This window comes from Amblyomma maculatum, chromosome 5 (assembly GCF_055883805.1).
Source record: "Amblyomma maculatum isolate TAMU_Amacu chromosome 5, ASM5588380v1, whole genome shotgun sequence".
NCBI classification, from domain to species: Eukaryota; Metazoa; Arthropoda; class Arachnida; order Ixodida; family Ixodidae; genus Amblyomma; species Amblyomma maculatum.
In genome coordinates, this window is record NC_139348.1 from 12,749,116 (window position 1) to 12,773,257 (window position 24,142).

General features: G+C 48.2%; 1 protein-coding gene and 1 pseudogene across 3 annotated transcripts in view; one reads left to right on the forward strand and one right to left on the reverse strand.

Annotated features, from left to right (window-relative positions):
* Nucleotides 1-10,407: 10,407 nt before the first annotated feature.
* On the forward strand, nt 10,408-11,546 carry LOC146187774 (uncharacterized; annotated as a pseudogene).
* Nucleotides 11,547-16,022: 4,476 nt separating this feature from the next.
* The window catches only part of LOC146187775 (uncharacterized), a 98,627-nt gene continuing 90,507 nt past the window's right edge, over nt 16,023-24,142 (reverse strand). For all 3 annotated transcript variants that reach the window (XM_084603534.1, XM_084603533.1, XM_084603532.1), the window contains exons 7-9: nt 23,554-23,825; nt 21,126-21,289; nt 16,023-16,747 (exon numbers count right to left, since the gene is read on the reverse strand). In XM_084603534.1, coding sequence (XP_084459660.1) covers nt 16,583-16,747; nt 21,126-21,289; nt 23,554-23,825 — 601 coding nt within the window. In that variant the 3' untranslated portion in view covers nt 16,023-16,582. The remainder of the gene's footprint in view (nt 16,748-21,125; nt 21,290-23,553; nt 23,826-24,142) is intronic.

Sequence of the window (24,142 nt, forward strand, 5' to 3'; positions counted from 1 at the left end):
TACGACACCGGCTAGGCCTAGCGACGACTAGGGCAAGCACGAATCGGTGAAGTTCGTTGCCCAGCGCGTCCGCGGGTGGCATCGTTGCCGAAAGCTTCGTACGTGTGTAGGCATGCTGTCGTTGCACGAGTACAGCAGACAATCCTTCTGATAACATCGCTGTTTTGTCATTTCTTCTACGAGCGTGAATTCATGTGAAGTTTATCAAGCCAAGCAGCCTTCCGTCTCCGCTGCGCGGTGGCACCGGCTGTGGGCGGAGCTTGGGGGAGCTCGTTCGCGGCTCGCCGGACGCGCGGTTCTCCATGTGTCCCGGCTGGCACTGCGGCGGCAGTTCGCATGCGGCGTTCGCTGCGGCACGCCGGTCAAGCTTTCGCACATGTGCTTACAAGTTCACGACCTTCCCCCTACAACGGATTGGCTCTGGCTGGCTGCCGGCTTGCATCTGACACTCTAGCCACTTCTCGCTCAACTCTGGTCTGGCGTGACCTCGCGAGATCGTTGCTATGACGACGACAAACGCTTCTGCGTCAGGCTTAACAGCTGAAAAATCGTCCTTCTATCTAAAAACAAAAGGCTATTTGTCACTTGAAACTTTACGCGAGGGTAAGATTGGGTAAGCTTAAAGCGAATACGACAGTTTAGAACACGATATCGCGCCGAGGAATTAGCGGCGAAGCTGTTATTGCTGTGAAGCGGGCGGGCAGGGCGTCGCCATGTTGTCAACTCTACGTACGCCAGCAACGTGAAGACGCCAACGTGAAAATCCGAATCTCACGTACGTCCGTAAAACTCCCGCAGACTCTTCACGTTCTGCGCATGCGCACTGGTCACACGTAGGCGCTTCACGTACGTAAAGCTCCCACGTACGTGAAACTAAAACTGTCTATTGAGTCAACTTTTCTGCGGACGACGGATGCGGGTGTGCGCTATTGTATGACCCGCGGAACCGGTCGTCTCGGCGCGGCCGCATGCGTGCGGAGCGGGTCAAAAAAGCAACCGTACAGCGGCCTTAGTGGTTTTATTTCACCCCCGTACGCGGCGTTCGCTCGCTACGCGGCGGTTGTTCTTTAGTGTATTTTCCTTTGCCGTGTACTCGAGCGCAATAAACTGTTCGAGTACGTAACTCGGTGTCTGTCCCCTCTGGCTCGAACCCGCCGCAGTAGCGACTTCTCGCACCGCGGGTTGGGGGTCACAGCTCAGTCTGTTAGGGCTGCACGTCGGGGCTAGAAGGCGGCTGTAGCGTCTAGTCCCCCCGTGGCACATTCTTGCGAGATTAACCTCCATAACATCAACAAGGTTTTCCTTGGAACGGCAAGGCTACGTAAGAAGGACTTTTGGCTCACCGGCTGGGGAATGGGGGGTGCGATTTCGGCGGCGGACATTTGAACGTGCCGTGAATATGGCGGACGGGATCTCCCGTGCGCGCCGCATTCTTCGGACAAAGCCATACCATACCAGCGCCTGTGTCTTTGTCTCCATTTCTTCGTGTTTCGTCCCGTTCGTTGCGCTGTTTTATTTCATTATGCCATACCAAGACGTTTGCCGCGGAAGGCGGCGAGAGCGTGCGGTATTGACCGGTCGCTTCGCCGTTGGGAGCCAGAAGACGGTGTGGTCGTGCACGACGGGTCCTCCCGTGTGGGTTGAGTACTCCGTGCCCGCTATCCCCGGCATTTGCCGGAAGAGGCGGCGGGAGACGACTGCTCTCGTTGCCGGCTGGATCCAGGAGCTCTCCTGTCCTCTTCTCGCGGGAAACCTCGTAGACGTCTTGGTTGCGCACCCATCGCTGATTCTCCTTCCCCCAAGGGGAGGTATTTACCTCCTCTCCCAGCCGGCGCTGCCACGACGCTCGGCGGAGTGGTGGTGACCGGTCGCGGCGAAGGGGGAGGAAACTGGTTTTCCACAGGATGTGCCGCAAAAACATCAATTAGGTGAACCCGAAGTGGCACTTTTGAGGCTTGAGAGAAACGGTGGCAGACCGAACAGCTTCGAGAACAGTTTTCAGGCGGCGCAGGTGTTCCGTGAACATCGGCGAAGAGATTATCACGTCGTCCAGATAAACAAGGCGTGTCTGCCACTTCAGACCTATGGAAAGGCGCCAACGTATCCATTTTCGCCAGAGCTACAGTATGCAATCTTTTTTTCATCAGCAAGCTATGGTACGTGCTGCAAGTGTTGCATTGGTCTCGGGTAAACTTACAAAAGCTTCACTGGATTTTTGCCGTCTTCATTTCGGTGGCGGAATGGGAACGCTGCAACAGGACGAATCTGTTCCGGCGGATTAAAGATGGGGGCTCGGGCATCTCTTCTTACGCCAGGTTATCAATCGATTTTTTGTTCGCGACGTTTCCGACCCATTCTGGCCAAGTTAGGCTGCGGCGCCTGTCGCCTGAGTTTGTTATCTCCACCAAAAATGTAGCGTGTGGGATTTATGGATATTACAGAGTGTAGTTGAGTCTAATTGGAGTAGACTCCCCGCACCACTAATGTATCGCGGGTTTATGGATATTACAGTGAGGTCATCGAGTGTGTTAGATTCCTTTCAGCGCGTTTCTCTCTGGAATATTTGTTTGGTGTAAAGAGGAAAAAGTCGCACCGCCAGTGTGATATTGTCTTCCCAGAACCCTTGTACAGGAAGGCCCTGGCACGGATGTATAAAGAGAGTAAAAAAAAATGCAAGTTCCGCCAGGAGCTAGCACCTTTTTCTTTTAAATTAAATACCAGGACATTACCAGTAAAGAAGTTCTTTGGAGGGAAGGGGTTTTTTTTACCGTAAGCAGCCGGAAACAATATATTATGTTTTTTACATTGTTGGTAAGGGGTATATTTTTTGGATGTATTACTACGGACCATAAAGAAGTATTTCCACTAGACTCGCCCGGCATTCGATATTTAAAGGGGCACCGTAACGTTCGCCAGACCACTAATTCCAGCCGGCCTGTAGGTTCTTTATACCTTCCCGATGCCTCGAAGCACAATTCTAACGGTGAAATCGTAGCGCCTTATATTTTAATTCGTTTCAATAATCAGTGTTTTGGTGCCGATGTGAGCGACACACGACGGCGAAGTTGGTTGACGGATATGACGCTTCCTTTTCGCTTAGGCGCTGCTTCACTGACTGGTTGAGCACGTACTTTAGATTTTGCAATCGCATATGTTCTTAAATTTAGTATGCAGAAAACAATTAAAAGGTGTTTTAATTGCAGCAAAATCGGCAATTAAAACACGGTCGGCAAAATCGTTAGACAGTCCGAAATAACGTGGCTGATCGTTTCTGCCGACACTCCACAGATGGCCCAAGTTGTGTGGAGATCGCTCTTGAAGCGCAAAAGCCACACCGGAATCCGCAGCACTCCGCAGAGGGCTTCTGCCAGCAAGCCACTGAACAGGGAGTTGTCATATAGTTGTTGACCTCCTTGCTGGCCCTATAAAGGCGCAGGGTAGGCTTCGCCTTATCTCCTGTACGACATTCCTCCGGATCTGCCTTTCGCACTTGTTCTCGAATTTTCGCACAAGTAGCTCTCATGTGATCCGCAGCAGCAGCGATGGACGTTAGTGGAAGACTGCGACGCAGATTTGCTAACCGTCGGGTCCAAACTCCCGCAAAGATGGTGTGCAGCAGCACCTGGTAGGCTAGGCTAGCTTGGGCAGACGGAGAAGCCGGCCGTTACCACGGCAATGACGCTGCCAAAAAACGCGGCTTCAAGTCGAGTTGCCTAGGTGGATAGCTTCTGATAAATGAGCAGAAAGCTGCGTTTCTCATAGGTTCCGCCCAAGTCGAGAGCTGGGCGAGCGAAATGGGAGAGGGGCTCTCTTTCACACCGGCTCAGACGCGCTGTTCTTTTTTTTTTATTGTATTTAGAATTTTATAAACCGAATAACTCTCGTTTCCGTGCGCAGATTTTTGTAATTCTTTTTGCACTGACGTCGACACGGTGCAAAGAACCTAGAGGCTGGCTGGAAGGAGCGGCATGACGAACGTCACTGTGCCTCTTTAAGCATAGAGGATGGGGTTCCATTTGAAGTAATTATGCTTATGGGCCTCCACTGTATATGGCACTCCAGAATGGCGGGCTATCACAGTGACAGGGATGCCAGAACTGCTCGGATTTTTTTCGAGAGAGTATAGAATGGTATACTGCCATTCAAAATGTGGGTAATGAACCTCCCGAATGGCTCTCAAGGGTCGAGCCTTTGTTTTTACTGCGGGAGTTTTAAAGAGACGAGGCCAGTCTAATACGGGCTGATCATGACATTCATTCATGCAAATTGCCTTGTGTGACATTTTTCATGTTTTGATCGAAGTTTAATTTTGTTTTATGTCGTGTGCCAATCAATAAAGAAAAAAAAGCCTGGCCGTGGCGCAATTGGTAAGTCGCTGGGATCGAAGGGATGGAGGTTCGATTCCCGGTGGAGAAAAGGTGTATTAATTTCTTTGTAACTCGCTCTCTAAAGTGTGACACTTCTGTTGACAACCTTCTTTGGACAGAACCAACAGAACTGGGAGGTTTTTGACATTCGAATATTCAAATAAAAATTTTACTCTAGATTCTCCTCTCCGTCCTGACGCATTTTACAAAATTTGGGTGCCGTAAAATGATCCGTTCACGCGCAACACGACTTTAAAATATGCTGTTTTCATGGCTTAAATTGAGACTATTTCTGCCAGCAACACTGAGTTTCTGACTTCCCGCATGATTATGAAATTGCGAGGCTTATATTGAACTACCTCAGACATTTTATGCAATGCTTCATGATTTCCATACGTTATTTTCACCATCCAACGCGCGTACGTGTGTTTTTCTAATACTGAGTGTGACGTCACCATTTCGTCAAGTGGGACATCGTTTCTGGCCGTGAAAGCAGTTTCGGTTTCGATTTACTGTTTGTCCTTTTTAAAAATACTTCTAATTGGAATTTCGAAAAACGTTTTTTTTTTTTTGTGTGTGTTGGAGTCAGGACGTGCCGAGGAATGTAATTCAACCAAAAACACAAAATAAAAAAAAAACCACCGGAGTTGGCCTTTGAAGGTCCACTGAAATGGGTCACCAAGAAGGATAAACAACGCCATAACATTGATAGATATTGAACCACCCATCATTCTCCCGCAAAAATTTTCTATTTAGCTTCTGCAACACCGGAGATATCGGCGATTAAAAAATGACGCTCCCAATTTTCCCTCTCAACTCGTACGCCGAAGGGAGCCTTAAAAAAATAAAGAATACAAGCAAGTTCGAAGCTCCGCCCAGAAATACGTCACTTCGACGAACTTCCGGGTGACGCGCGCTCGCGCGCTGGCGTACTCGTGTGTCAACCCATACTCGCTCGCACACGCCTGAGGAGTTCGCCAGTTCGCGCAGCGACGTTTAGTGTAACCGCGAACCTGTGGTTAGCCCATGTTACACTGCGGACCAAACCATGGTTACACCACTGACCGCGGTGATCGCAAACCGAGCTTGACGACCTCGGTTTGCGTCGTTAATCGAGGTTATGACGGCGTCTGTTGACGGAGGCTACTCGTCTGCGCCCGAGTGCGCGAAACGTACGAGCGGGTCTGCTTCACAAAGTTATTCATTTGTCCACTGTATCACGTTTAAAGATCGATGTATAGAATATGGTGCCGCCCGACGTCTTCAATTACGGCCGACAGCGCACTGAAGCCTTGTCTTGCCTGCAGTATCCTTTGCAAGGGTGGAAGAACGGGCTAGTTGGTAAATCATCTTGAAAAGCAAATTAGCGCACTTCAAAACAAAGACACAGGAAGAGAACGACAACACAGCGCTGACTTCAACTGGTTTTTATTAGAGAGTGACACAATATATATGTACGAAAAGTGGGCGTTTTAATGTTTAAGTAGTTTTAATGTTTAGATTCCAAGTACACTCCTCAGCCTCTAGCGGCCTGACCTTGGTTGTTTTAGGTATTCTGTTTTTAATGCCCTTTTGGTCTTGTAATGCTCTTAAATGTCCTTTTGATTCTTTTATCGCTCTTAATGCCCCTTTTGTGTTTTTTATCGCTCTTAATGCCCTCTTTGGCTTTTATCGCTCTTAATGCCCCTTTTGGCCTTTTTTCGATTTTAGTTTATGTATCTTCGGATCGTGCCATCTTTAACTGTTTTTACCTATTGGCCTCCCTCTTTTTCGCTTCTTCTTTATTTTTCATAGCCCTGTCGTTCTGCCTTCCTTTGACCTATATTGTTATTGTGCGCCTTATAACTTTGCGCTCGGTGTTTTACGCCGCGTGCAAACTCAGCAGTTGTTATCAATTCTTTCACGCCCACTTTTCGTACATATATATTGTGTCACTCTCTAATAAAAACCAGTTGAAGTCAGCGCTGTGTTGTCGTTCTCTTCCTGTGTCTTTGTTTTGAAGTGCGCTAGTTTGTTTTCCAAGTATCATTTGAACGGCTTGTTGCTGAGCAGAACGTCAAAAAATGCGCGGCCTTAGCTATGAAAGTACACGAGTTTGCAACGCCTGCAGCACGGGATGCCGCGATCAGGCTGAGGTACGTTATACAATTACCGCGGGGGTGGGGCGCGCGAGCGCGGCGAACGACGGCGCCGTGCGTGACCGTCCCTAGTCGTCGCTAGGCCTAAATTGTTTCGCTTCGAAGCCGCGGCGGTCGGCGCTTTGGAACTGATCAACGCTGTCGTAAATCGTCTACTTATGAAACTGCCTTATAGGGAATCCTATCCTGCCGTAGTAAAATAATTATAGGATTAACTCTGGCGACGCATTAATCGCAGAGCTAGTACGAGCAGATCGGATCAGCCGAAATGCACCAGCGGCAGCTGGCTTGAGCAGAGACTTGCTTGTATCACGGCTATCGCTCTTACCAGCAATTTGCTGCTGGTCAGCGATCCTCACGAGGGCTTCATACTTGATATTCGGCTCAGTATTCCAGACGCCAACAAATTTTAGCACGCTTTATTTCGGTCATCGCGGTGCTAACGATCCGGCGTGTCGTTCGCATATACGGTATGCGGGAGGAGGGGCCACAGCCCACAGCGGCGGTGTTTAAGGCCCCAATATAGTCCGACGTTTTCGACGCGACTGGCAGAAGCGGCGACGTCGGCCACGGTACGTCAACTACGACGGGCGCGTCAAAAAACTGTCGCTTCTACAGTCCGGCGCGGCTGGCGTGCACGGCGCCGCGGCGCGCATGCGCACAAGCATTTTCGAGCACACTACAGGCACTAATCACTGTTGTGATGCGATGTGTTTACTGCGAATGTTCAAATGGCACAAAGCATTTACAGCCAGCCGTGGAGACGTCCAACCCAGCAACGGCCTGCCCGCGTCGACGACGGCTAGGGACGGAACGATGATTGTGTACGTGCGTGTTTTACTGAAAACTAATCATAAATTAAGTACATGTACGATTGCACAAGAGTTAGGGAATAAACAGTAATGAGGATCCCTTTCTCGGTCGGCCGCAGTTCCTGTAGAATTCCATCAATTTCGCGAATTCCCTGGTTGTTGAGCCGCTGCAGACGTTCGGTGTGGCCAAATCGAGTACGTGGCCTTCGATTCCGGCGTGTACCGGTCACAACTCTATGCGAAGCCACTTCCGCAGTTTCTGGTATTCTTCCACTGAATGTACTGCAGATAAGGGAAACACCACCATCGTTACACCTTCTAGAGCACTGCATTAAAACGGGTATGGCACACGCACTGCGGCGAAGAACTCACAGCTGCGCTCGGCCATATTGCTGACAGATTGCATTCCAAGCATTTTTCCCCCCTCTTAACGTCTCTGTAGTCACTCCGCTTGGTATCATAGACGCAGGGCTGCCCTCGAATGCCTTCTAGCAGCTTTTCCGCAACAGTGTCTGAAACGCGCGCGCGGCCGCTGCCTACATAGCAAGACGCCATCTTTACTGCGCGCGAGGAATGCTGGGATGCGTGGCTGGCGCAGTGGGCGAGAAATAGGCGAGATTCTATTTACGCGTCGGCGACGTTGGGCCGCGTCAGCTCGCGTTCGCTACGTCCATCACGCCGTGACGTTGAACCTCGGTTTTTCGCCGAGGTAACGTCGCGGAGGCCGGCGTGCGCGCACGCGTGCGTTACAACGGACTATATTGGGGCCTTTACGGCGGTCGAGGAGGTGCTGCCATCGTGCAGTGCTTGACCGTGCTGTTGACGCCTCGTCGGACGACACTCCGGTACTCCTGAAACCACGTTATATAAATAAGATATTTGTAAATGCAGCTTCGTTCCGCCGATCACTGCGTCGCTTCGGTTGTTGTACTTGATGGGCAATGGCCGCCCGAGCTGCGTAGCAGCCCGCACAGAGTTCGAGCAGCGCACGAGCAGACGACTTTCGCAGCTACCGGAAGTGTGTCCGTGACGTCATGACTGCAGTGGCCGCAGCGAATGGCAGCTTCTAGCAAGCCTTGCCAGTCAACTCACCCGTGACGTCATGGGTTAAGGAAATAGTTCCATGCGACACCGCGAATTTCAAAAAACGCTGTTTTTAAAATTTAATAATAAATCGCTGGCTTTGTTCCAAGGAGTTATACTTTGCGTTAGTGCTCATGTCCTACACACTGAACACGTTTATCAGTGGCTTCTTGGTGGCCGTTTCAGTGGACCTTTAAAAGGCGAGCAGGAGGGGAGGAAAAAAGGTGGTGGTACTAGAGAGGGGTCACACAAGCCTAGACTATGATTATAGCATGCATTTTAAATGTGGAGACAAGATTTTTTATTAACGTAGTTACTTGATACGTGATTCTCTCCAATGACGCTACCCCTCCTCAATCTACGTCTGTTCGCCTTCTTAGTAAGGCCTGTCAGGGCCCTTCGTGAAGTGTTTATCAACGTAAATTCTGAAGGAATTCACAAGAGATGAGCGAGAACAAAACTTTATTATCAGTTGAAATATTTCAGGTTCAATTCAGTGTGTTAGGTAGCTGAGGCTGTCACGGGAAACAGCTAGAAATGAAAATGACTCGGAGAAGAGCAAATCAAAATTATGTGGTTTCTATCAGCAAATATGAGCAAAGAACTTTTACTGAGCAGTGAAGTGCATGAAAGAATAAAATACAATATTAGGGGAAGCATTAGAGACGCAGTACAAAGCGAAAAGGCTTAATGCTAACACATTCAGCGGCTGCCGCTATTCATTTTCACTTTACAGCCTTGTGTCAAATCTCGCGTATGCGGAATGAACTTTGCAAGCGCACTTCTATCCAGCTGGGGAAGGGTGGCAGTTCCTGGCCTTACTGGGCTGGGACGGTAGGTCAACGCCGCTTGCGGTGGGGGCTAGCCAGCCACCGAATGTTTATCTGTTGCAGGCCGTCATTGCACCCGCCACCGCTTAGGTGGTGGACGACGGCTGTTGATCATGATGATGACCTGAGACGAAATGGCCCATACCCACGTTGCGGCGCGCGTCTTTCTCTCCCTCTTCTTTTTCTTTCTTCTCTATTTTCTCTTCTGTGCGCACGAGGCAGCGAAGGTGGCTCAGCTACAGAGCCAGTAGCAGGCCCGTGCATTTTCTTTTCCTTCTTCGTACAGCCACAACAACAAATTCGTCCATGTCACTGCACTCTTATAACTTGCCGGAAGGATTCTATGCGAATCCTATCTCATTTCCCTTTACAAATGAAATTAATTTTACACCAGTTGCCCGGAGCTTGCTTATTCGTTACCACTATTTCCAATGCCTTAAACAACGTTCCTTTGTTGTTGTTTTTTGACCACAATATTAATCTTGACTGGAATTTCGTCTATACTTGCAGGTGTGTATTTAGGAATATTTCTTTCCTCCTTTTTCCAGTTTAGATTGGTCAGTTACAAGCTGCTTGTGCATCATTTGGGGAGATTACCCAAATGACTCAGTTGTATATAAGAGAAAGGAACAAGAGCTGAGGGGGAACCTGATTTCGCGAGCGAAGCGAACGTTACTCGCTTTTCTTCGGAAGCAAAAGCGTATTTAAATCGCCGCCAGGGATGAGTGTGCTGCCCAGGCGAAGACAACTCCTTTGCCGAAACGTTGGCTTCGCTTGCGAACTGAGGCTCCCCTCCACCTCGTTCAGTGGTCTTTCGTATACTGTGTGGCCATCGTCTTCCTCTCGTTCTATCCTGGATCCTCAGCTGCAAGTGATGCCATGTAGTTCACTGCGCCGTCTCCCACAAAACATTTTCTTTCGGCATCTAGAATTCGTTCCTGCTTTCTTTTGTTGGGGTCGCCACCTATGAACTTAGTAGTGGCGCCCTCTAAGCTCAAGCGCAGCTAAGGGGGATTTCAACAAATGTTTGGTACTGGAGCAGCGTGGATGCTTGGCTCTCTCTCTCGACCTCCTGGCACGACAGCACAAGAATACCCACACAACATGGTGTCAGAAGTGAGAGCAGCATGAAAAATTTGTCTTAAAGCACGTCTCAATGAACTTCAAAGGTAAAAAAATGCTCCCGAACGTAAGCGCCCAGCAGGCCCACTGGCTAGGCCTCACTCTGCAACCGCCAGATGCCTTCGACTTCTGCAACCCTGCAAGTTGGTCTTCATGGAAGTCTCGCTTAGAGGACTATGCCGCTGTCTTAGGACTACGGAACGCTCCGCAAGACATGCAAGTACGTACGCTTCTGTACTGCATGGGCCCGGAAGCTTGCTCGCTGCTAGACACTTTTTCACTCGACCCTCCCACGACGCAGTTGTCAACTCCGAGCACTTCGTGCATCCCTGTAATGAGCTCTATGAGTCGTCTCGCTTTCACAAGCGCGTTCAACAACCTGGTGAGAGTGTCGACGCATTTTACGCCGAACTGTTGAAGTTAGTCAAACGTTGCAACTACCCGTCACCGGCAGTGGAAGAACGCTTGGTCCGCGACAGGTTTGTCATTGGATTGCTCGACACGCGTCTCTCCGATAAGCTTTGCTGCTCCCCTAACTATTAAGCTTGGACGCCAGCTCACCAGTCCGAGGACGCGGACAAGGAACGCTCATTCGCACAGGCTACCTCGCAAGGCATGGTCAACATTGATGCTGCAACTCAAAAGTTTTCGCGCCGGCAGGTAGATGCTAACGCGGCCGCGCATATCATGCACGCTCAGAGTGCAAACAGCTCTATCTGCTGCGGTAAGAAAGGTCATTTTGCTAAAGTTTGCCGCTCCAGGCAGGCCAAACTCAATGCTATCCAAATGCATGCTCTCGAGTCGCTAGCTAAAGCCAAGTATGTGAATATCACAGTGGACAACTACACAACTCAGTTCAAAGTAGACACAGGGGCCGAGGTTTCCGCAGTTCCAAGTGACTTCCCCGGAGTCCCGGCTGAGCTCGCCAGGGGGGTCGCTATTTTGACAGGGCCCGGTGGCCAACCTCTGCGTCTACGGGGTTCGTATTTGGCACAGCTATCTTGGCACGGGAAGACCAGCTCCCAGCGTCTTTACGTCATTGAGGCACTTTCAGTACCTTTACTGAGTCTACCAGCCATCCAGGCTCTTGAAGTTGTGAAATTTTTGGGTACTGTCAACACTCCTGAGCCAACGCTTCATGCTGAACTGTTCCGTGGCCTCGCACGCTCAGAGATGAGTACAGCATTCGCTTGAAACAAGGTGTTGCGCCGTTCTCACTCAGTGCTCCTCGACGGATACCAATTCCGCTGCGTGAAGTTGTTCGGCAAGAACTTGAAAAACTCGAAAGCGACGGCGTCATTCGCCGTATTGATAAACCAACTCCGTGGTGCGCCGGACTGGTGGTAGTACCAAAAAAGGATGGAAAGTATCGTTTGTGTGTGGATCTGACTCGACTAAACAAAGTTGTTCTCAGGGAAAGACACATTTAGCCTACTGTTGAACAAGTTCTTGGGCTCATCGGTGACGCAGCCGTTTTTTCGAAGCTGGATGCAACTGCAGGCTTCCCCCAAGTCAAGTTGTCAGCGGACTCGCAAGAATTGACTACTTTCATCACACCTTTCGGTTGTTTTTGCCCTTTGGCATCACTTACGCTCCGGAGCATTTTCAAAAGCAAATGGCCAGAATCCTTGAAGGTGTCAACATGATTGATGATATTCTTGTTTTTGGACGTACCATGCAGGAACACGATGCAAGACTTGAGCAAGTGTTGACTCGTCTTGCAGCTGCAGGCGTCACCTTGAACAAAGACTCTGGGGTCTCCGAAGTCTCCTTCCTAGGTGTCTCAGCACAAGGCATCAATCCCAGGCAAGATCGATGCAGTGTATGCAATGCCACCTCCCACATACGGGATGGTAAATCATCTTGCCATTTTCTTGCCTCATAATTTGGAAATTACTGCTCCGATACGCACCTTTTTCAGCTATAGGGATACACTAGGTTTGAGTGGCTTCAGCCCGGCTCCAATGGGAAGGCAACTGAGAAGTAGAGTCCCAAAGCCGGTTGAAAAGCTTCGTCCACGCTGGCCTGAAAGGGAGGAGGTAGCCCTCAGAAATGATGCTTACAAGAAAAAAGGACTGCAAAGGACTTCAACCGACATCATCGCTTCAGGGATCTGCCATCACTTCAGTCCAGTGAGCTGGGTTCGACCCGACCAGGTGCGTGCTACAGTTCTGAGCAAGGCACAGCGTCCAAGGTCCTTCGTCGTCGAAACGGAGCGAGGAACGATTCTGCGGCGGAATCGTCGCCACCTTGTTCCCTTTGTGTTGAGGGCAGCAGATCTCGCACTTCTCCAGCCTCACCCCCTAACTCAAGAGGCACCTGATCCGTCGCCTGTTACAGCTTCACGTCCTGGTGATGGTGTTGTGTACATGTAGTACCACCGGACCGCTTGAACTTGGCATTGAGGGGGATGTTAGGTTCGCCACCTATGAACTTAATAGTGGCGCCCTCTAAGGTCAAGGGGGATTGCAATAAATCACTTTGTGTTTGGTTCTGGAGCGGCGTGGATGTTTGGCCCTCTCTCTCGGCCTTCCGGCTCGGCAGCACGGGAACGTCCACGCAACACATTCTTTTTTACCTAGCCAGTTTATATGCGTCCAGAATTTCCTTGGTGCGCCTTTAGTTGCATCGCGAATCCGGCCATGCAGTGATTGATGGACTGCTTTATTTTGGTCTAACGAGGGCCTATACCCTACGATTCTTTTGTTGGTACGCGTCACGTCTGTTCGTCCATTTCCTCTTACGATAACTTCTTTGCCTCTCGATGTTCCCTTCAAACTACCCGTCGTTGTTCGATGGCGTCGTCTTTATCCAAGCAGATTCTTGTGTTCCTCTTTCTATTCCGGTTGTTTGCTACTTTTACTTCGTTTTGTACTGATGAGTAATTTTTTAGCTAAAAATTACCTCATTGGACGGATGGATGGATGGAATATAATCAAGAGCGTCCCCTATGAAAGGGCGGTTGCAGTTTCTACCATGATCGGCTTTCCACCCTTTTCATTATACCTCGAATGCTGTTATAAATTCGTAGGCTATTTCATTATTTCAGTTACTACAGTTTTGTTCAAACCCAGAACACTATGCAACCTTCCTGCTTTTCAGCCGCCGATCTTCCAATCGTTTTTTTTGCTAACTTTCACTGCAGATACATTAACCCGACCACTGGTGTCTCTTAAGCTTATATAGGGCCTCAGTGAGTGACCTCGCCTGTATCGTCATGCGAATGGATACCATCATATTCCAGTATAAGGTGTTCAGTTGTTTCTACGGTTTTACCATACACTGCATATGCGTCATATTCTTGCTCATTTTTTTTTCCGGAGATAAAAAAACAACAACAAAGGTTTGCTTGGCGCGCTCGTAAGGGGCGGAAATTATTAACACTTCTTTTTGGGCGAGTTGGTTCATTATGACTACAGGAAAATTTGAAACAGCGCTAACACACACAACCACAAAGGATAGATGAACGACGAGACACAAGCGCGGATTCTAAACTGATTTCTACTGGAGAAACGCATCACCTTGTATACACAAGAGTTGGTGGAGACAGGAAAGGAGCCATCGTGAAGATAACCAGATACGCACGCGCGAGCAAGCGACGTTATAAAAATGCAGAAACCAAAAACAAGACATTCTAAGGGAGAAAAGTTTATGACGAACAGGGGTCGTCATTCATGTTAGGTGAAGCCAGAACCTTGTCAATAACTTTTACTGGCGTTATTTTGCTGACTTCTCGCATCACTAAAAGGTGGAGTGTATTCCCGAATGCATTTATGGTCCTGGGAGCATTACACATTAAGAGAGGAATTTGCATAGCAAAGCAACAATTTATTCAGCAAAAAATCAAATGTGCTGGGGCTCTAGTTTCACTGTGTAGACTAGAATAAAAAAAGGAACAGATACAGGAAGAGTGAGGAGAGTGCAAAGGCAGAAGCTGCGCAACGTGTGTAGCTTTTAAAATACATTTTACGCATTTACAGCGAAGATATTCGAATGCACTTACAACCCTTGTCCATTAAAATAAAGAAAGTGAAAAACCGCCGTTCGCAGCGAAAAGTCGGTGCACCACGTGACCTGAAACGTCGCGGGTAGAGACGTTTGCGGCCTGTGTGAATAAGAACGCGTGAGCCTTCACGGAAAGCAAACAGAGTTCAGGCTTTGCCTCTCAGTCACAAAACATTCGTGTCACTATAGTGCCACCTGTGAAGCTGTGAATATGTATTGTAAGGTTAAAGCGAGCACATGGCCTTATTTTTGGGGACTTTTTAACCCTAGCGGGTTATATAAAACTTGGCTATTTCTCGCAAGCCTGACCTGTTGCTGCAACTGAAAATAACCGTGTAATGGTTGGCATGTAAAACACAGTGCAGGCTGTGTAAGCACAAATAGTGCAAGAGCAGTGAAAAGCGAACCAGTGCAAAACACGGAACATTCATCCCGTGATTTAACCTTTCTTTAAAACGTTAAACCAATTTGCCCGAGCTTTCGCCTTGAGGCAAGAGCAAATTTTAACGCCGGAACAGATATTTCTGTTAAGTGCTTTTGTATTGTTCGGCAATAGACAATTTTGAACACTGTTTTTGATTTTCGCTTACGCGCCAAAACATTTTAGGCGCTGCATATGACGGTTGTCATACAGAAATTACAAAAATTAGCCAATTATAATATTATACGTGATCCCAATTTTCGCAACAAATCTGGCATATTTTTCGCGCATTTGTGCAATAGAGGATGGAGATGTGGGAAATGAGAAAAAAGTCGTTTCTAGGTCATAACTTTTGTTTCTCGGCAGTTATTCCGTGTCGTTATTGTTTTGATGAATGAAATGCGAACCGACTCATAAGTGCACAACACTTTTTATACATGATTTTGAAGTGCGAAGTATAATGCGGCGTCACAGGTGCGAGCTGAAAACACCAGCTGAACAAAAACTCCTTACAGCATTGGATTTTCTTTCATGGCCGGCTCGCTTGCTCGATAAAATCAACAATGAAAATCACTTGTGCGAAGCCATGTTAGGAGGCCCTTGTGAGCACTTTCGACTAGACGAGCATAACACCAGACTGCCTGCTTTTTTATTGTGTCTGATGTACCGAAAGATTGAAGATGATCCGAAATGCCATTGCTGTTTTATGTGAAAAAAACAACAACCTTTTTTTGTCCACCTAATTTCTGGGAGTTACAAAGAGAAAAAGGTTAATTTTATTTGAAGCCTCACCTGACGGCTTGCATGCACGGCATAATAGAAAAATTTTCGAGTAGAATATACTCACTCCTCCCTTTTATGGCCTTTCTATTTTGTAAATGACTTTCAGCTAAATTCAATGTACTCAAGGCTAGAGTTTATCATAGGGAAGTAGTAGGAAGTGCTTTCGTGATGCTCCGCTCGAGCAGCAGTCTCGTGTTCGTTCTCGTATATTCTCGCGTCCGAAGCAACGCCGAAATTGCCCAAATGCTTCGGCACAAAAATGTAACAATTTTTTCATTAATAAAAAGCTGTTTCGTATTGAACCCGCCACCTTGAATAAAAGTGAGAACACATGACGGTGGTGTGGATGCGCGTATTATATTTACAGAAAGTGACGTCATAATATCGCGGGTACCCGCAACAAGAGAAGGATTGAATACAGTGAGCGAGAGATGAAAGCACAGCTATATTTGAGGTACAATAAAAAAAAAAAAAACGACTGCTTTAGAGTAGGCTGATCGAGGTGGCGAACAATGAGTAATTGAGCTCACAAGTTTCGTTTTTTTTTTTTAACTTCAGCTAAGCACGAATGCACATGACATTTCTTTGTGAACAAATAAGCTTTCATCCGGTCATAACGCGAGAGCTACAGGAAAACATTTTCAATAAAGCCTGCATGACTATAGAGCGTTTGTAATGGCGGTTTCGCCAGCGTTGATAATGCCACTTTCCGTTCTCATCCCCTTCCTCGAAAGGGAACAGCTTCCAGAAGTGCTGTCCAAAGTAGCTCCGTCGCGCAGTTTACACTAATAGCTGCTTTTGATTTCTGTGCGCCAGCGCTGCATTCAAGCTTTGTACTGGTGAGATTAAGCACGATTTGACGCCTCTGATGCTGTGGCGCGAGATCAAGCTGAGCACTTGAATCTGCGAGTCAAACGGTGACTACGGAATGCAGACAACTGCGCGTACGGACATTTTCGCCATCTTTGCTGGCTGAAAGCACACGATGTAGAAACGGAGGGATTTGTTGAATGTTCGAAAATCATCCGAGGCCGGTGATGACGCTGTCGATCCACTGTCGGTACTGGCCGAGGGAGACGTAGACGCCGGGCACTCCGGGTTGCCCGCAGCCAATGCCCCACGAGACGAGCCCCACGGCCTTCCACAGGCCGTTGTACTCGCACACCAAGGGGCTGCCGCCGTCGCCCTGCAATACATTCATGCACCGTCAGTCTACTCCATTTTCATCGATTGACTAGGCCGAATCCAAGCAACCATGGTTACTGCAAACACTGCAATTCCCCTTGTCCATAAAGACATTTGCGCATTGCAGCGCGTTATCACTAAGTCTGCTGTTTACTTTTACCTCTTCCCATTTTGCCAAACATTTCTTTGCTAAGTGAAGTAAAATAAGTGAGCAGTTTCTTTTTGCCCTTTGCTGAGTCATTCTTAGCCATTTTCATTTTTGCTGTCTTTCCAAGTCATTGCAGTTCTCCCTTATTTCATTTTGCTGAGTCATTCTAACTCTTCATTAGCCTGGCAGATGACCGCCATTTTCCGGATTAGCTTAGCTCCTTTGCAAATAAAGGGGATTTTCATCTCTCCACTTTTCCACGTGCCAACCGTGGCCGATGCCAGGTGGTGTAATGATGGAAATTATACGGCCTTTCTTCACATTGCGCTTCTGACGCCAATGCCATAATACGTTTCGGGAGCGCTGGGCTTTTTTAACACTGGGCCGAGAGGTCGGACGCAACAAGGTTCTGTGGCACCAAGAAGTATTGCCTGGTAGAGTACCCGTTGACCTTGTCAAGGACAATTCTTCCTGAACCTCCTATACTGCAATGCCTGGCTAGCGTCGGGACGACTGGACCACGAGCTGGCCTTGGGTTCTCGTAGGAAGCTCATTGTGTGCACAGCATTTTACGCGTTTAACAAACAAAGCCCTCCATGTGCGTTTCGCTCACAAACATTTAATATAATTAAGTTATCTAATACAATTTAAATGAAGGCATCTCACTCACAATACTGCGTGCAAATCGTACGAGCAATTATGTACACAAAGGCAATGCATATGTGCTTATTACTAAAGAGAGAAGCAAAGTTCGCTTAAACCTTCCGAGCCCTATCGAAGACTGACTGTCGTGTAATGTGCTCTGTGTGCCCGCTAGACACCTTCGCCATTCGCGCTGCGTTCAACGCCACCAGTAGCCACAAAAGTTTTCAAAACCTTTTTACCATTTCTCGGTGCGCCTATGATGTTGTCCCTTTGTGAAGAAAAGGCGAATAAGCCATCGAAGAGGCTTCGAAAGTGTGAAACATCGTTTCACAGGTGATGAATCTTTAAAACGCCGCGATACGCACGACTGCCGGCACCGGCTACCCAAAGAAACACATGAAGACAAATGTTTTCGAACAGGTTTTCCTCTTTAGCAGAGAAGTCATTAATGAAGGCAGCCGTTCGTGCAAAGTTCGCGCTTGCTTAAAAAAAAAAATCAGAGCATTGGAGAACCTGCACTGGAACAATGCCTGAGTGTTGCTGCTGCTGTGGTTACGCTTGACGCGTCGGCATTTTTTTATCGCCGCCGTTGTTTTTGGTGTAACCTAGAATTTCTCGGAAGAAGAGATAGCTCGCTTGTGGCTTCTCTTCCAGGAAGAAAAATAGAGACAGCACATACTTACATATATGCAAGCATCTGTCGCATGCTTTGCCTCAATATAACGCAAAAGCGCTTAAAAAGCTGCATTGAAGTGTCATAATATTCATGGTTTCTTTTTCTTTCTCATTTTTTTCTTATGACATACTTATTTTATTTCGACGTCCTCCACCTTCGTTAGCTCGACAAAGAGGGAGAAAAAAAGCCGGAGTATAGTAGTGGTTACCGCTATTATACAGCGGAAGTTGCGGGAGCTCTGGCTCAAATATAGAGCGAAATTCACGGGACCCCGTCGCTCCTCTGGACAAGATTCGACAAGCCGATGGGGCAGCGACCGCCTGTCCTTGACGCGGCCGCGGCATACATGCCGACCGCAGCATGCCCGCGCGCCTGGGGAGGTTCAGACTTCCGGCCACTCTCGCGGTGCTCCGAAAGGACGTACTGTGTTTCTTCGGGCCCGCGATCGACGCACGGCCGCCGCAAACGAGCAACCCAGCCTTCGACGCCTCAGCAGGAAAGCCGTGAGAATTGCATTCGCTAGAGACTGTTGTTCAATCGAACATTATTTTTGCTTTTTGTTAATCTTTACCTGACCTATTAATATTTTTCGCTGTGTTTCCTATGTAATTTTTGCCCATACTTATTATATCTAGAATACTTGCTTTATCATCTTTATAGTCTTCTTTTTTTAGCACAGTGTTTTTTGTTCATTGTCGGGTTGTTTTTCCTGTTGTCATTTAATTCTTCGTCTTTTATCAGTATGTTGTGGCGTTTTATTCTTTTCATTATGCAGTGTAATTCGGATTACTATTTATAAACATTCAATTGTTTGTAAAAGAAAATGACCTATTTGAACGTATTCCTCAATCACACACCGACAAACGTACTTCACAGGTTGACCAGCCTAACCTCATAGAGTGACGACACGGGCAACCGTAAAGGGGGTCCCGCGCCTCTTTTGACCGTAAAGGCGGGAGTTTGTGACAGATTGGGGTTCGAGTCCTGCATGCTAGCCGATAATCGTTGCCAGCATGGGGTAGTGCGCTCTCAGATTCCTGCTTCTGACTCGACTTTAATGAGTTCCTGTCCATAGTTTCTGGTGACGACCTGCGCAAGCCACTCATGAGGCAAAAAAAAATGCTTTCGCCTTAAAACGACCGGCTCAGCTGATGTTCATCCGAATCGGCCATACGTAATGTCTACAAAGTCTTGACGAAAAAGCAGTTTTCAAACATAAGCGAAAGAAAGCAAATTGGCGGTCATTGCACACAGCAACGCAGGCGATACGCCGGCCGCGTCCGGCGTCTGTGAGAGCATCTATGTTTGTAAACGTAGTGAGTCAATAAATGACCTGACAATGTATTTTGGAGTGAAGACTTACTATAGGCGATAATATTTTCGAATCCAACCCGTCCAGCATAGAGAAGAAGGAAGGCAGGCCTCTAACTGCCTTTAATCCCCGGCAGTTCGCTCCTGGCCGCCATGTCCCACACATGGTCCCCTTCGCCCGACCTCAGTTCCAAACCTCTTCTTCTTCCTCCCTCTCCCGCTTATACGCATGCGCGAATCTGCAGCACACGACAGATCGAAGTAGCTGCGCCATAACAAACGACACGCGGCAAGTCAAACAAACGAGCTATTATATTTGTTTTACTCCAAGAGCCCATGTAACGGAACGGTTAAGGTTATTTAAGCCAGGCAGAACAGATGCGGCATGAAAATTACGCAGATGTGATGTGACAGGAACTTGCACTTGACTACGATCTGCGTAGTAGAGTTTGAAAGCTTCCCTCATTCTTGCTTTCATTTTCCCGGTTACCGAGCAGTTACGATAAATGACCTTGCAGTCAACAACACAGCACATAAGTGCTCGAAAAAAAGAAGTACGAGGAGCAGCACGAAGCTCGTTCCCTAATTTCCGCGCACGCTGAGTTGCCGTCATCGACTCATGGTCGCTCACGCGATGCTTTAGCATTGGAAGACTGGTGTAGAACGTTTTTTGGGTGTTGGATTATTGTGGAAAGAAAGGCATAGTCTCTGTCTCACGTTTTTGGTGGACACTTACAATTAACGGCATACAATTGGAGGTACGTCGGATCCAATCCTTCCAACTTTTCACTTACAATTAACGGCATACAATTGGAGGTACGTCAGATCCAATCCTTCCAACTTTTCACTTACAATTAACGGCATACAATTGGAGGTACGTCGGATCCAATCCTTCCAACTTTTCACTTACAATTAACGGCATGCAATTGGAGGTACGTCGGATCCAATCCTTCCAACTTTTCACTTACAATTAACGGCATACAATTGGAGGTACGTCGGATCCAATCCTTCCAACTCTTCACTTACAATTAACGGCATACAATTGGAGGTACGTCGGATCCAATCCTTCCAACTTTTCACTTACAATTAACGGCATACAATTGGAGGTACGTCGGATCCAATCCTTCCAACTTTTCACTTACAATTAACGGCATACAATTGGAGGTACGTCGGATCCAATCCTTCCAACTTTTCACTTACAATTAACGGCATACAATTGGAGGTACGTCGGATCCAATCCTTCCAACTTTTCACTTACAATTAACGGCATACAATTGGAGGTACGTCGGATCCAATCCTTCCAACTTTTCACTTACAATTAACGGCATAAAATTGGTGGTACGTCGGATTCAATCCTTCCAACTTTTCACTTACAATTAACGGCATACAATTGGAGGTACGTCGGATCCAATCCTTCCAACTTTTCACTTAAAATTAACGGCATACAATTGCAGGTACGTCGGATCCAATCCTTCCAACTTTTCACTTACAATTAACGGCATACAATTGCAGGTACGTCGGATCCAATCCTTGCAACTTTTCGAGCAGGTGGATGAGAAATGCGTCATAGACACGTCAAACTAGGAAGGAGCAGCGTACCGTGCAGGCGTCCTTTCCGGGCTCCCCTCCGGCGCACACGAAGCCGGGGTGCAGCTGGTAGTAGGGCCCCAAGCGCGTCCTTTTGAGCCGTTGCTCGCAGTCGGCGTGGCTCACCACGGGCACGTCCACTTTCTTCAGGATGTGCTGGTACTCGCCCTGGTTGCCTGCACCATTTGAGCTCGATCAACGCCAATGCGAATGTTGACACCAAGGGTGGAAAATCAACCAATGAAAATTGCATAACGAGAACAAAGAAGACCGATTATTGCTTTCTGTACACTGTGTGAATGGACATCGTGGCGCACAGTCACGTGGTACAACACCACACTCCGTATGCTGCACTATACTGATTTGTGAAACAACAGAATGTTGGTAGTCAGCGCCCGTCTTGCCTTATGTGTTTTACTTTGAAAAGTTGCAGTGCTTTTACGTCGATCGAAGGGTTCGACCTGACGACAGGAATTGGCTCTTGCTTCCTGCAACGCGGCCTAAATTTCCGGTGAGTATGCGGCTGTAGTCATCAGCAGCTGTCGCTATGAAGATGCGGTCCGATGGAAACAGAAAAAAAAACGACCGAGGTTTAACTGCTAACCTAGGTAGGCGAAGCCAAAGCGGGGACCGCGCTTAAGTCTGTTTAAGAGGGAAAACGGCGAAAGCCACTTAATTGTATCGCCGCTCTCATTACCACTATCAGCATCGTTGTCAACTAAATGCAACGTCATTGCGACTATCCTCGTTATCAAATACATAGTCATTATTGTCATCGCTACATCGATATTATAATTCTTACGCTGGACAAGAAGAATGACGATCTGTGCCCCACGAGCCCAGCGTGAAGCAGGGGTTTTGGCGCTCGGCTGGGCATGGGAGAGATGTTTCGATTCTCGGTGGAGACAGAGTTTTTTCTTATAGCCACCCTTTGTCCTCTGGCTCACTGAAAGTCAAACTACAGCCGTCGCTGACCTTGGCCTCAAGGGCGTAGTTAAGCTTTCGCGTCAAAAAATGTCACTGCGCCAGAAGTTACATGAGCTGCACGGGCCAAAGCAAACTTCGACTGCACAGTCAATTTTTTTTTTGAGAATTTTGGCGAATGTGCTCGTGCTGTCGGCTTTCAAGATAACGTCCTGAGAGCTCAGTCATTAAAGGTGAAGTATTAATTTATTATGATGCTTGAACCGAATGAGTTGTTGGAGAAGAGAAAAAAATCTGATGAACTTTCAGTTCCCGACCACAGTCTAGTTATGAACCCGGGTGCTTGCTGAGAGCTATATGGAAAGGTTCCAAAGAAACAGAGGCAATGCACGACACGAGTGCACTGAACGGCCGTCTGTTCTCTCAGGACATTCAGACCGAAGCCACTGACAACGCTCTCTCTCTTTTCCTCTGGGTTGCCAATATAGTTTGTCAGAAATAAATTGACGGAAGTTGCCATTTTGCTGAAGAGCACAGATAAGCACATAGTGTGGGGATTGTGTCCCCGGAGGGATGCGAAACATGCAGCCGGTGCTGCTGTTTTGCTAGCTAGAGACCCCCCGTGGGGTCACTGCGAGAGGGAGCCGTACTGCTGAGCCCTTCCGAGAGGATCTCTTGGGAGAACTGTTGCTCCGTTTTTCCCGTGTCAGTCTCGCCTGGTCTCGCGTTTCGACTGGGCCACCTTCAGGTGACCTAAGTCCGCATGCGGGAAGCGAACGGAGAGACCGCCTTCGACAGCGGCAGGTGCGTACATTTTTCCCTCCAGGGTCACTGACTTTGGCTGGGGGACAGCGGGTTATGAACGCGTGCGAAACTTGTATGCTTGCTCGAAACCAGGCCCGAAAGGAATCCGACGCACGCCTGTTCGGCGCTGACGCATGACCGACGCTTCTGAGTCGGCAGGGCCTGGTTTTGCACAGTTCTCGGTTACCGCCAGCCGGTGGCGGCGCGCATTGAGCCATCGACGTGCGATCTGTGTCACTCTTCCTGCCTCATCATGTGTCTCTGTGACCCAAAGCGTGAGTAGTTTCTTCCTTGTGTGCACGGCGCCTGGGATACGGGTTGTAACGAGGTCTGGGGGTCAGTGTAGCGTTCCTTCGGAGCGGAAGAGCAGGTGGCACCTCTCAAAAGTAATCATTCGACGGATATCGGACTCGTTCTTGACACTCGTAGAAAAAGCATATAAAAGAAATAAAACAAATTAGGGAATGATCGGGCCTTAACAGTAGACGCAAATATTGCTTTATACTCTTTTGTTTACGCATGGTTATGAGGAAAGGAAGGCGCAGTGTGACGTCTGATGGAGAGGTACATATTTGGTCGTCGGCTGGAATTCCTACCGCGTACTATAGCCTCCAACTTGGCGAGCCAAATGGGAAGCAAAATGCTATGACGTCACCCTGACTTTTTGGACAAATGGTGTGAGCCCGGCCTTAACAGGTACGGCATTCCTCACCGAAGGCGTCCTTTCCCCAGCCGGTGACCCAGCAGCGGTGGCCCTCGAAATTCTCCCGAGGCTCAGGTAAGCAGGCGGCCCCTATGTGCGGCAGATTGAGGTCGACGGGCGAGTCCAGCCTGATCAGGGCCAAGTCGTTGTTCAGGTTCCCAGGGAAGAACTCCGGGTGGATGACCACCTGCGCCGCCTGCTTCTCGACGTGCGCGTAGAACTCGTCGTCCCGGTTCACGTCCCACTCGCCCAGGCGGATCTTGATGTCCTGCGGACGGAGGCTGAACAAAAGATGACCTCCATCTTCAATTGGGTTTTACAGCTCTGGACACCGCTTCGGTATTTCTAAACCAAGGTCAAACTGGGACCTAGTTTGCCTAAGCGACGAGTATCACCTAGTTTAGAGTGCTCTGGTGAACTATAGTGCACGACCACACGACTTAAAGGTCCTTTATGACCACGGTACTAACTGACGACTTTGGAAACTACGCGTTGCAATTAATTGCAGGTAATTAGTGAACTGCGAGCAAAATTGAACTAGACTCTGGGGCGTGAAGTCATAGAATGCATCTTGAAACCGCGCAATAAGACAAGGGAG